We start from the raw sequence: 15,007 nt of genomic DNA on the forward strand, positions 1-15,007 counted from the left end.
GTTACATGTACATTAACAATGATCTGATAACAGAGGAGCGAGAATCATTAATGGCCGATGAAGGACAAAGGAGAAGAACATTCCAGACACAATGGCCAGTGTGTGTTTTGTAGAGGAAGGCTCCGCAACTGGTCACAGCATGAGGTGCCCATGACTGAGCATGCTCGACTCTTTAGCTTTTGTCAATTTGTCAAAGGATTGAATTGTAGGAACAGAGAATATAGATCAAAGAAGATGGAGAGTGAAGACATGACCAATATAACAGTGTTTGGTAATCTTACAACCCCTGAGGAAAGACGACAGCAAGAAAGTGGCACTGCCAGCGGCCCATTGGAGATTTGTACCAATCGAGCCGCCATTATATAATATGCTATAGATTCTGCGAGACTGAGAACTTTCCAGAGGTGGCCAGCCAGCAGCCCCCTCACTGGAGAGCAAGTTTGTGAAACAGGTTTCTATTATACAGGCTTTGGTGACCAGGTTCGGTGCTTTTACTGCTTAGGAGGAATCAAAGGATGGACAGCTCATGATGAACCATGGGAGGAGCATGCCCGCTGGTTTCCTGACTGTTCTTATTTGCTAAACAAGAAAGGGGCAGCATATGTTGATCTGGTTCACCAAAGGACTCCGGACAACACGAAATGTACAACAAAAACAAAGATGCAGAAACGAGTTGAAAGGAAGAAAAAAGCAGCCATATCTGAACAAGAGGCAATGCCAGAGATTTGTGAAAAACTAGGGCATGATAGACAGACAATCGCTAAAGCTTTGGCTGATAACAACAACCATTTGAAAGTGTAAAAGACATGGTGAATGCGTTGTCTGTTTTAGAAAAGTTGGACTAACTGCCAATGACCCAGAGCCGGGCAACATTGCCATCTGGTGCTTCCCAACCTTTACAAGAACATGATTCGCCTGCACAACAGCCTGCAGATCACCAGATAGGACAACTCCAACAGATTCAGTGAAGGACTAAACATAAAACCGGTTGTATAAGTTGTGAACTAAAAACTACTAACTTTGTTCCAGCAACTAATGTTGGACTTCCATGTTTACATTTCGTTTACTGTGAGTAAAATATACAACAATGGTAATGCAGAACCAGTTGAGTCCAAGAAAAGAATCGACCTTATTTGAGAATATTACTTGTGGAAAACTGGGATATGATAACAGAGTTTACCAAGTTCTCCCTCCTGCATTGCCATGATACATTGTACTAGGGTCAGAAGGTCAACTACTAGAACGGCTTTTGTCACTCTCACTTACTTTAACAAGGTTACAGACTTAAGGCAAAGTTCAGACAAAGACAGCTTTTGCTGAGGAAGGCTACTGGCACACAATAGTCATCAGTTATTTACAGTCTATATATGAGCATCAGATAGAGAAACAGCATACCATGTTCTGATTACATAAGGAAAAAACCGCAAGTAATAAAAAATTGAGGAAATAAAATGTTTATAGCTACTATATCAAATATGATCACTGTGCAGTTTTAACGAATAGTTTATAAGCTGTCAATTCATAGACAAACTTTCATTTAATGAATTAGTTTTATACTAGCAATTGCAAAACGATGTACATCATTGTTTGAAATACCAATCTAGCAACAAAAATACATATTCAAAAATAGTTGTTTACAAGTCTCAAATACAGATCGTTAAAACAGAGAATCTAACCAGAAAATTCTCCAGCGGTATTGGTAGTAAAAATCACCCTAATTACAAGTATTTGATGCTAAGGTATTTAATTTAGGCACATAAATAAAATGCACTTCACTAAGACATGCTCTGAACCACAAAGTAATCTAAGCTCTGTATTAACATGTGTTGAGTAGTTCTAAAAAAATCAGAACTCTAAGGAATGCTTATCTTGCACTAAGTTGGAGTAAGTAAGAATGTATTATTTATAAAAAACTCAAGAATTAGAACAGAGTTACAAAAGCAAACAGTACTGAAGTTATGTAACATGTTAAAATCACTATAAAAATCACAATCTCTTAAGAAGTCTGTAAATGAGAAAAATTAAAAGAATATAACTTTTATATATGATTAGCTTTCTTTTTGGCCCACTTTAAATGACCAGTTTTGATGCTTCCACCGCTGTATTGATGGTCAAGGATTTGCTATAGGAAGTGCACGCTTATTACATCTTTGACTATTGTTTAACAAGGAAAATAAGGCATTTATTGATCTGGTTTTTTTTTAAGTTCCAGACAACGAAAGGTGTCAAACAAAAATGCAAAAATCAAATAGCACTAAAGAACGAGAAGACCAAATAATGGAGAGACAAAGATAAACTATGAGAGTAGCATGTTCATCATGTTCTGAGTGCTCCTATTTGCTAAGCAAGGAAGGCAGCTCACATGTTAATATGATCTATCAAAGGCTTCTCAGCGGCAGAAAATGTACGAGAGAGACAAAAATGCTAAAACCAAATTGTGTTACCAAAAAGACCAAAAGATGGACCACCAAAAACGGATACTCATAAAGGAAGTATGATCACTGCACTCCTGACTGTTTTTATTTGCTAAATTAAAAAAATAGGGAAATGCTGACCGGTTTTATCAAATCACTCCAGACCACAAGAAATAACCTGCAAAAACAAAAGTGCTGAAACCAAATTGAATTGAAGGAGCTGGGTTAAATTTGGATGGCCAGAGATTTACTATGGGCATCCCTGACTGTTCCTGTCTGATAAACAAGGAAAGAAAGGTATACATGTATGTTGATCTAGTTTATCAAAGGATTGCAGACAACAGGAAATATACATGTAACAGAGACATGTATGTAAAGATAAGTTAAGTTGAAGAAAATGAATCAAAGAATGGATGTCATAAGATCAATTATGGGAGGAGCACGATCACTGCATCCCTGACTGCTTTTATTTGCTAAACAAGGAAGGAAAGGTATATGTTGATCTAGTTTAACAATGGACTCTGGACAACAGGAAATGTACAACAGAGACAAAATATCTATTCATGATCTTTGTCATCAGAGGGTTCTGGAGAACAGAAAATGTACCACAACAACAAATATAGAGAAACACATTCAATGGCATTAATAGCCTGGCTTGGATTGGATGGCTCTGCTGTCAAGGAGCAAACAAAAGAGATGCATAATGCTCAGGATCTCCTAATAGTTTCTATTTGTTAAATATCTGAAGATTAAAATATCTGAAGATTAAAATATCTGAAGATTAAAATGTTTTAAATTTTGTCACTTTTACAACATAGGGCAACTCGCATTTGCTCTGCCAACAGCAAATACGAGTTGCTCTTTACGCAACCATAAGCTAACTGCTAGCCATACGCAACCATAGTTGCAACCATACGCTAACTGCTGTTGTCTCTGACAACAGCAGTTAGCGTTGTTAGTGACAGCAGCAGGTAGCGTATGGTTTTGTTCTGAAAAGCATGAAAAGAGTTACAATTAGAAATAGTTCAAAGTCAAGACAGTTAAACTGTGCACGATATTAAACGACCAAACTGCTATTATAAAACTTCTTTATAAAGCTTTAGATTTGCTCCTTAGCATCCTGTGCCAGTCAGTTTGATTAAGGTAGAGTTGGCCGCTGTCACGCATCGTAAATGATCTATTATCTATAGCAAAAGTGATGAGTAGGAACATCTTATGTGATGTTTTTATATGGATTGCATAACCAAAATTGTGTACAGGGAATAAAGGTTTGTAATGGTAATAAAACCCTAAAGATACCAGAAGCCTTTGTTCCAGAGATTCTTTTAGAAGTATATCTGTAGTGTTTTCCTGGTACTACTTTGATTTCAGTATACGAACTATTTGTATAGAGCTGGTTACGTCTGCCTAAAGGTTAGAAAACTAAGATAAAATAGCTCAAAAGTAGGTAGAAATCATTTTTTAAATCCAGTTTCATCCACACAAACAAAATTTTTAAAAGTTATAGTTTACTTTGTATATTCTGAGTGAGATATACATGTAAACACTCTTGCTAAGCATTTTACTTCCTTAGCCAATGATACTCTATTAGGAACACTTGTAGCTAACTTGAAATCTGTTTAACTTGTATTTTTCCTAATACTATAACCACTGCTATACTACTCTGCTTAAATAAATAAATCAGTTTTAAAATAGTTTTAGCAAGGACTTTATTGTGTGTTGTTTATCAGTCAAGTAAATTCCGTAATAATAGTAGGCTAGGCGGCTGATCAACCACAAATTTGTGTACATATATCCATACAGAATCTATATTCAGTAGTTAGCGCTCGCTCGTTTGATCACTTGGCTAATGAGTTTGACAGACCCGCTGCCTCGGACCACGATCAATGGGGGGCGGGGACTTGTTTACCGTTTAGACTAAGGGAAAGATCGTTGCGTTAGCAACCGTCTGCAGCCACTAAAAGCTGAATGGAACTTATTATGCTTAGCTTTGAAACGCAAATGAAGTGTTGAATACATAGAATTTTATTATCAGAAACTATGGCAAGCTAATGTGACAGAAAGCCAAAGGTTCGTTTTGTTTAAGCCACTATTATAATCTTTTATTTTGTGTTTAAGCTACTATTATAATCTTTTATTTTAAGCTTTCAAATGACATTCATTCAGCAACTGTTGATATCTATTTTACTGGAATTTAAACTTCCTTGTGTTTATTCGTAATTAACATGTTATTGTAGATTTCACGATGTTACTTATTAGCCAGCGTTGATGGAAGTTTGAATATATATATAAATAAACACCAGTGAAATCGAACGCTCACCACAAACACTTCGCTACAGCACTCAAGTGCAATTACATAACAATTAGCTTGTCGGGTGTACACGTATGTACATAGCAGACCGCGTGAACTGCTACAACACTATTTATTTTCATTGTTTTATATTATGTTCAGAACAATTTTAACTTTGTATTCTACTACTGATCCTTTCAGCTTTCATGGTGCATTCAATGTTCAGAAGAATACAGTACAATCAACACATGTCCAACTAAAAATGAAGAGACTTTTACCACTCGATGAAGGAAATAGACTAAAAGAATTCTTTTACATCAGCAGCTTGTATAATTAACAGGCAGTCACTCCTGCAAACCAAAATTAACTTTTTTAGTAGTAGCGCTACTTAAGAAAGCGCAGAGGGAACTAGGAAAAGAGAACTCAAAGAACAGTACTTACTCATTAGGATTCCCTGTGTGTCTAGAGGAGAACAAGGACATTATAAGATACATGAACAATGCTTTTGTACAACAGCAAGCTGTTAAACTGCCCAATCACCACATTGTAAAACTGCCCAATCAGTACATTGCGAAACTGACCAATTAGCACATTGTAACACTGCCCAATCACCACATTGTAAAACCACTCAATCAGTACATTACGAAACTGACCAATCATCACATTGTGAAACTGCCCAATTATCAGGCCTAGAAAACAGCAAATCATCAGGCTTAAAAACTAGGCAATCTTTAGGCTACCACCAACTAGCTAAGCTCTAAGGTGTGAAACAGTAACTTGACATGAAAGCTATAAATGCTATTGAAGGCATGCATTATATATATTTGGTCTATTAGGCATGAATTATGAATGAGGGAGTAAAGAGACAAATAAAAACGTGATAAGTCAAGAGTTGGAGTTGTGCATACAATGAGAATATCCACAGAGTACACACAAGTGTGCATATATAATCCCATGGCCAAACACTCGCTTCGCTCGTGTTTGGAAGTTTTATGATAAATGCATATGTGCACACAACTCCCGAAAAGTATCCATCAACGTCATACCCAAATCCTTGTACCGAAATCCCATCAAAAAGTTTAACCAGTTTTCTGTGGAGTCGTCTAAGTATAATAATAATACAAAACACATATAAACCTATTTAAGTATGTTACCAAGTCTTTGAAATGTGTCGACAATATCCTAAAACTTACCCATCTGATTAGACTATACATAATTAGACAGATTTATTTGGCCTAAAATCGCCATTAAAACCTGACAAGCCTTTTTAATCGAAAGCAAGACTGGCCAACAAAACGCCCATAAAGCTGTGCGCATTTCATGAGAAAAACGTGCACATTTCACTAGTCTATGGCCAAAATCACCGCTGGAATATCGTTTATTGCTCTCTCTCTCGGAAGAGTACAGTTCATATTGGAAAATGTTCGTATTCTGTTACAACGATAAAATATTGAGAATAGCAACTTTAAGATCTTGAGATTAGATTTTACTGAACTATACTTTTCCCTATTATTAGAGAAACTGAAATATTTGCGCACCTTCAGTAAAATCCAATTTCAAGATATTAAAGTTACTATTCATCGGCTCAGACAAACCAACTCTCAATATTTTACCGTTGTAACAGGAAATGAACTTTTTCTAATATGAACTATACTCTTCTCTCTCAGGAGTTCAAAACATTAATGATTTACCTGTTAACAACTTTGCTAGGGAGCGCATCACTTGATTAGCTATCAATGACCAAATCTTACAACGTAAAAGAGACTAGACTGCGCGACCTTTAACAGAACACTGCACTTATCTAACAAAACTATTTCTATTATTTTCTATATGAACTTTTTTTTAACACTTTATATGTCTCCTTGTCTATATTTTTATTATTATATATTTCCTTTTTTATTAGATCATACACAAAATACTTTACATATACTTATATAGGGCCTACATATAAATCTATTTACAACATTGCTCTATATCCTATACCATTATTCCTTTTCTATTACTCTATGTACAACTTTACATTCCCCGTATACTGTTCATTCACAACATTCCTAACATTTTTCTACACTTACACTTCTAAAATAGAATTTTTTCACCGTAATATATCCATTTATATTACACTACCAAATACAACTGTAATATCAACAATTAACCAATTACTCATATACTCGTACATGTACCTGGTTTTAAAACCCAAATTTACCTCCAAAATAAATTGTTGGCTGCACTTTTTTGAAGTCGTGCTCCCTTAAATTTATTTTATATCCTATCGAACAACTCTCATTTACACTATACTCTGTCAATTCCTGCTGATAACTACTTTTTCAACAACCAGCAGTACCCTTTCTTTTTTCCATTATCACTTTGGTTGTGGGCGGTATGACAGGGGAATTTCTAGCATATATACACTTATATAATGTATATATTGTATATGTACTGTATAGTGTTTATATCACTTATACACTATACTTTTTTTCAGAGTTGGTGTGTGTATCTGTCGTCGTTGTAAATGTTCATTTATAGCTACAGTATTAAAATCTTGAATTAAGGACTCCGTACTGCAGAAGATTTGATCTCGGACCCTCCCATTCGCCAGTCCGACGCATTACCAAATCATGGTAAGACTTGGTACTGCGTCGGACCACACAACGCATTACCAATCTACCATATCACACGAGATTGATAGATTCACTAGGTGATATATGATGCTATACGGGAGCAAATATGCCATCGATTTCCGTTACTATGCAGCGTGATGGCGTAACGTCATGGAGAAGAGTAGCTCTGATTAGTAAGCATACTCAAATTATCTATTGACATTGTGCCAGGTTGATAGCAAGTGGCAGGCAACGCTTATAACTGTTCATTGTTTATAAGCTGATTTTAATACTCGGGTAACGCCGGGTAGTACAGCTAGTACATATATAGTACTAGTAATGGAAAATAGTTGCACTTATTTTTGCAGCTACTGGCAGTTTCATGATTTCCTTTGTCAATCTTCAGGCTGCTATATATATTTATATATACATGTATATGCTAGCTGCATTACCCGTTTAGGGGAACAGATTCACGTACAGCAAGAGGTTTAGTGAGAGTTGTCTTTCACACTGTAAAACAACTCCAAATATGCAGCCTACTGAAATTGTTGTCCCAATCATAGTATGCATACACATATGCAGTCATAATGTCATATCAATAATGTTGGAAAAAACAATGGAAATCCGCAATGTGTTTTACGGCTAGATGCGTGTAAGATCTAGTAAATGTTTTAGATTAGTGCATCTACATTCATGCATTCGTTCATACCCATCTATATTTGCAGTTGACGATCGCGCGCTTTCACTTGCACTTGCAATCAATTACCTCGCAATCAATTGCCTTGCAATGAATTGCTTAGCACTCAATTGCTTCACAATCAATCGCTTCGCACTTACCAACTCGTTCATCCGGAGCGCCGCGACTGGAGACTCCCGACGCACTCAGGGCGAAAAAAATCTCACGGGCATTCCCGAGTGACGTCAAGGCCCAAAACCCGAACCGCTAGCTGCATTACTCGTCCACGGGAACACAGATTCACGTACAGCAAGAGGTTTATTGAGAGTTGTCTTTTATACTGTGAAACAAATCCAAATATGCAGTTTACTGAAATTGTTGCCCTGATCAGAGTATGCATACACATATGCGGTCATACATGTCAATAATGTTGGGGAGAACAATGAAAAACTACAATGTGTTTTACAGCTGGTCTACAATGCATCAATCTCAAACTGCTCAAATTGGAGTTGTGCTACTTTTGTACAGAGAACTGATAATGAAATTGACATTGCTAGGCAAACTGAAGTTGTTTAAGCTGGCAGTATTGAAAAGTTTTGCATTTTCTAAGAAATTCTACAAAATATTTGGCTATCGCCAGCATTTATTGAATGGAGAATTTTACATGCTTAAGACACTAATCATGTCTCACCAGTTCTTTGTCTAAAGACTGTGTTTAGACATGGTATATACAATCAGTGCGGCAGTAATGTGGTTGTGTTAATAAAATTTATATGTATAACATTGCAGACAGTATGATGTCAAGGCAGATACAGCATTAGCACCTTACAATAACGTCAACATGATAGCCTTTTTATGAGATGCAATGAGGAAAACGAATGCATGAAAATATATATATACTGTAAAATATGTTAGAAAATACTGCATACAGATAATATGTAGGTATATCAGATAATAGCATGACATAATGCAAGCATGAAATAACAATAACACCATGTTAATTCAACGCAACACTTGCGGATAGACAACATTTTTTGTTTTTGTGTCGGGTGTATGAACAAACAGTTTTCGGTTTGTGCCTACTTTTGAGCAGGCAACGTACAGCTGGCCATGGCTAAAGCCGGGTGACAGTAAGTCGATACCAGCTGTTCTCTTTCTTCTCGCCGTCACCTATTGCAACACTCAGAGTACCCGTGCAAGATCTGTAGTAGCTGTAGTACTCGTAGCTAGAAAAAGATTTAAGTAACTCAGCCATGAAACAAAATGAACATGTTTACTATCACCTACAGTAGCAAATGCAACGTTTTCAAGTAGTGTAGATGTAGCAATTCATAGACAATACAACATTGAATGAGAAGTACTTACCTTTTAGAAGTAGAAATTTAGTAGGTAATTTTCGAAGCGAAAACAATTGTCTAGGTGGCAAGAAAAGACAAACGTTCACGTGACCTTCCGTTGGTAGTAAATATTAATTTACTACTCATTTAGTAATTAAATTTACTACTCGTTAACTTATTTAATGAGTAGTAAGTTTTAGTTAATTTTATTGATTTATTTACTACTCATAATAATTCAGTTTGCTTCGTACGACCGTTCGACCACACCACACACACACCTTACAAATATACAGACATTTACATATACATTTACATATACATTTGCATATACGTCTACATATACGTTTACATATACGTTTACATATACGTTTACATATACGTTTACATATACGTTTACATATACGTTTACATAAGCGTTTACATATACGTTTACATATACATTAAAAAATATACATTTACATATACATTTACATATACATTTACATATATATTTACATATACATTTACACATACATACAGACCTAAAAAGGAAAGTTTTGTATTGCTTGATGAAGCTGCATGTAGGTACAGTGGAGTTGTCTACTCATATCAATTCCTTATAAAGTAAAGGTCTTTGGAGGCTGAGACTCTGTTTAGCTTGTGCAACCGGCTCAGTTGGTCGAGTCATTCAAATGCACAGATTGGATTTGTCTACTCGGTCAAGAATAGCAATGTCAGTTTCTGTATTAACCCCTCTCAGTTTAGCTTATTTCTCTACTTCTCATTTGTTTCCATGGCAACAGTATTTCATGGTACTAGTAAACACACAAGGAGGCTAAAATTCTAAAGACTGATAACATAGAAGTTGACCTAAATATATTTATGAGCCGACATCACTGCATCAGAGATAATTAACAGTTAATATCACAGTAAATGCTGTGGTACAGCCAAATGTGGATACAAAACTGTAAGCTATTTTTAGCAAAGATACAAAGGCAGGAAAAAGAAATGTAAACACATCAGGCCGAATTTTGGACGGCAGATCAATGGGAAAAAGTACTTTTCTCTGATAGATTGATATGTTAAGTAAGAAACCATTCTGGGCTATGGCAACTGAGAAGACCTAGCGGGCGTTTATTTTGTGCTGGATTGCACATACTGTAAAGGAACTGGCATACTTAGTGCATGAGATTGTCTGGATTTCTCTAGAGAAATACACATCAAAAATAAATGATGGCAAACATATAAAAAACGGAACAAGATGTTTAGTTTGCAACAAACAAGTACCAAGGCCTTGTTTTATGAAAATGCAAAATGGAAGCTATGCAGAAGTAGATGAAGGACGTTTATGTAAAGGAGTGAATGATATGTACAAATCTTTTAATGTGCTGCTCTGACTAGCTTATAGTGGACACTCGAACTTGAAAGAGACTTTTTGGCAGAATATGGCTGCATTACTCAACAAAATTAAAATAGCTAATGGAAAGCATTCTATCTGTTTGGATCATAATAATTGAGCCTGGCTAATTCAAAGAAGAGGAGTCATCAATGCTAAATTGTTGCCACCGTGTTATGAAGAACAAAGGTTTTCAAACTAAATACCAAACGACTATCACTAGATAAACATGCTCAGCGAGATATTCATCTCTTTGTTTATACCCTGCAGTTAGACAGAAGACATTCTGAACAATATAATGATGTCAAACTTTGTGATGTAGCCCATTGGTTAAAGAGATGTTGCAAGTGGCAGCTCCACGCTTTGTACATGGCTTTATGTAGGAAGTATGAATAAGCTTTCGCTGCCACTAAAATTCTTCAGTGTTACTTATGTGCATGAATGTAATCAAGCGCTGCCCACGAGTTGAGGTTGCAATAAAATTAATAGCTGTATTTATTAATTGTCACAGAACAACCAACTCCTTTAAGGTTTACAGCCCTAGTTCTTAGCTTAAAAACCTTAAGATAAGGAAGATGCTAGGAGCCCAGCACTCAGTGTAAGAGATTTAAAATGCTTATAATTGGGTGCATTTAAGGAAAGAACTGCTGAGGAGGTCCGTATATTTAGAGATGATTCCATTAATAATAAAGAGTTCTTCATTCATCCAGTATATATTTATTTATTAAGAGACAAATCATAAATCAAGCCAATAGAACATCAAAACACAGAAGTTATGCTCTCATGATCATATTGACAATAGTAACGCGGAAGTTGTCTTCTCAAGTCCAGTTATCTAGTGGTAGTCTCCATACTCTGCAAAATACAACAACCTCTAATTATTATTCCATTGTTAAGTTTCTACTAATTAAGCTTTAGAGATCATGTAACTGTAACTCCTCTACATTGAAATTTCTATCTAAGATTATAATAAAGATTTGTTTGAATGTGACTACATGCAGGAACTGTTATATCCAACCTTGAAATATTCTGTTATTATCTGTTTAGGGAAGACACAACAACTTTATCATCAAACTTACTATCTCCATAGCACTTTTGAGTGTTGCAGGCTCTGGTCTGCTTAGAGGAACCCTTGCAGAATACTTTGTAAACATTGGTGGAACCATACTTGCTCAGGCATGTTCTAGTTCTACTTTGGGTTCCTGAACCACATTGTCTTGTACAGTCAGACCAGCTGCTCCAGCTCGACCAGTATCCTGCAAGAAGAGTCGGTAATTTTATCTCATTTATCAATGACTTCAGATTTCTAATAAAAATTGATTCTCTAGAAAATGTGCAAAACAGATGTTCATATCAGAACATGATGATCCAAATTCTAGCAACTGTAGAAAAACTGAACTGGTACAGAAATTTCTTTTACTACCTTTAATATTAACAGGTTTCTCTTCACTGCTCTCATTGCTGTCACTACCACTGTCACTACCACTGTCACTGCTGCTGTCACGGCTGCTGTCACTACTGTCACTGCTGTCACTGCTGCTGCTGCCACTGCTGTCACCATTCTTCTGGCTGCTTTTGTTTTCTAAAAAATTTACAATACTGATGTTCGTATCAGGACAAGTTGGCCCAGATTCTAACAACTTTAGAAGAATCGAACTGCTACAGAGATTGTTTTCTTACCTTTGGTATTAACAGGTTTCTCTTCACTGCTCTCGCTGCTGTCACGACTGCTGTCACTTCTGTCACTGCTGCTGCCACGGCTGCCACTGCTGCCACGGCTGCTACTGCTGCCATGGCTGCTGTTGCTGCTGTTTTCTAGGAGATTATAATATAAAAATTGACAGATGTGACTCACTAACATAACCAACAGTATGGAGAGGTATTATTAATTCATTGGTCATCAAATCAACTTTCATAGCCTGAGAGTAATTCTAGTTTAACTTACTGCTGCTACTGCTCTTCTTACTACCCTTTTCTCCAGCATCCACCATCACAGCTACAAACAGTAAATATAATATATAATATGCTAGTAATAAGTTCTCAAATAGTCAGAACCTAAGCTTGTCCCGCTGGTAAGTAAACTAGGAATTCTATGGGACTATTACTACATTGCGCCTGTGCATTTTTATCTATGTTCAAGTGGGAGTTGTTGCATCTACAGCATTGTTGAGTAGATAACTCTTTTACTAGTTTTCAGCAAGAGTACTAGTAATTTAGATCACTGTGTCAACTTCATGATGAGACATTTAGCAAATGAAATAGTTCAGATTAAAATTAAAAGTTGAAAAAAAGTATTGACTTTTTTTCAAATAGCAAAATTATATTACTTTTAAAAATACCCAAAACTTTGGTTACCTACGTTTAAATATATAAAATGCTTTAAAATGATAACAATTTACCATATTATATAATAGTTTATACAATAAATATAATTACTTACCAAACAAAAGGATTACGAGCAGAGTCAAAATGAGAATCCTCATTTTCTAAAAATAACACAAACATTTCTTTTAATTCAAACAGAAAACTATAAACTAATATATTTATTGGTAAACTCTCTATTGATAAACATCAGATATATCTGTAGAGAAGTATATGTTGGAGAGCTGGTGAACTCTCTCTCATTATTACTATACGTAACCTGAGTTAGTTAGACAATAAACTACTTGGAAACAGACCAATCCACACAGTATGTTAGTAACCTGTACAGAAATATTTACAGAGGCTGATATTCACATCTCAAACTTAGTGTAAGGAAACTAAAAAATACAAAGTAACTTACAGTGAGACAAGTATGTGAGCTGATCAGAGAGTCTATAAAGAGAAATGAAACTGTGTTTCCAGCATTCTTATGCAGGCTTATATACCTTTCCACTCAGACTAACCGATTACAAACCAATGATATATCTTAGTATTGATCTCTACTTTGGGTTATCAATAATCAATCAATTATCATCAAAAAGAGGAACAATGTCACTAACACGTACATTGACATGAAACAGTGGCAAGTTGGCTAAGGACAAAGACGTAGGGCACAGCGCTCATGTCATATAAACTATAGAATAATGCTACAGCCATAGTGGAAATTATTAAAGCTCTTTTATTGTTAAACTTTGTTGATGGATTATAAATACCTAGGAACTGATGGAGAGGGTGTGCCATTCATATCTGACTCAGCAAAGTTGAATATTATAGTATAGTACATTCATGTGTCAGTGTACTAGTAATTAAATGTATTTATCATTTATCGTTTTATCATTTATAGCGACAAGAAAATGTGTAATAAGTTATCGTCCTCCCCAAGAACTTCCTAAAATTCTCCGTGTCATCCAGAGATAAAAACTAACTCCTGATCATTAGATGGTAACATAGAGAGATTATGTTCAAGTGTTTTAATTCAGTTTGAAAGGAAAGTTAGCAAATCAAATATGTGCCATTCACATCTGACTCAGCAAAATTGAATATTATTTAACAGTATATTCAAATTCAAGATACAATTAATAAAATAAGTAGTAATGAAGCTAGAAATATTTAATATATATTTAATGTATATTTATCATTTACACTGACAGAGAAGCAACCAATAGTACTATGTTATATCCTAGCTACGAACTTCCCAAAACTCTCTGTGTCAACCAGACATAATAACTAGCTCCTGATCATTGAATTTGGGTAATATTGAAGGAATAATTTTAAGGCAGTTGTTTAATTCAGTTGTGGAAAGAAAGTTAGCAAAGGATAAGTTCACCTACTCTGTATAAACATGATAAAACTTGTGTATGGTGCTGTAGATACATAGCATGAACATTATAGATATAATTTATTTATATATTTAGGAATATGGCATTCTAGATATAATTTATCTATATACTTATCCCACGACCAAACAAGAGTGAAACGATTGATTGGAAGAATTATGATAAATGCACATGTGCACACAACTTCCGAAAAATTATCCGTTAACGGCCGTCACCAAACCCTTGAAACGAAATCCTATCAACAAATTTAACTATTTTTTAGTAAAGTCCTTTAAGTATAATAATGATACAAAACGCATATAAACCTATTTAAATATGTTACCAAGCCTTTGAAAGGTTACCGCAAATTCCTAAAACTAACCCATCTGATCGGATTATACATAAATGGACAGATTTATTAGGACGAAAATCGTCACAAAACGCTTGAAAAGCTTGGTTTAATAAAAGTTAAGACCGAAAATTGAAACGCCGAGGAACAGAGAATAGAACGATAAAGTCTTGCGCATTTCACACAAAAAACGTGCACTTTTCACCAGTCTACAGCATTGTTCCCAAGGTTT

General features: G+C 35.4%; 1 protein-coding gene across 1 annotated transcript; it reads right to left on the minus strand.

Annotated features, from left to right (window-relative positions):
• Window positions 1–11,524: 11,524 nt before the first annotated feature.
• Window positions 11,525–13,488, minus strand: LOC137387246 (uncharacterized). Its single transcript, XM_068073586.1, has 7 exons — window positions 13,472–13,488; window positions 13,130–13,175; window positions 12,635–12,685; window positions 12,370–12,504; window positions 12,113–12,271; window positions 11,769–11,945; window positions 11,525–11,544 (listed from the first exon to the last, which is right to left on the minus strand). Exons 2-7 carry the CDS (start codon window positions 13,170–13,172, stop codon window positions 11,525–11,527), a joined length of 585 nt encoding a protein of 194 aa, XP_067929687.1. The 5' UTR covers window positions 13,173–13,175; window positions 13,472–13,488.
• Between the last annotated feature and the right edge of the window lie 1,519 nt (window positions 13,489–15,007).

The sequence above is a fragment of the Watersipora subatra genome, chromosome 2, assembly GCF_963576615.1.
Source record: "Watersipora subatra chromosome 2, tzWatSuba1.1, whole genome shotgun sequence".
Classification (NCBI taxonomy): domain Eukaryota; kingdom Metazoa; phylum Bryozoa; class Gymnolaemata; order Cheilostomatida; family Watersiporidae; genus Watersipora; species Watersipora subatra.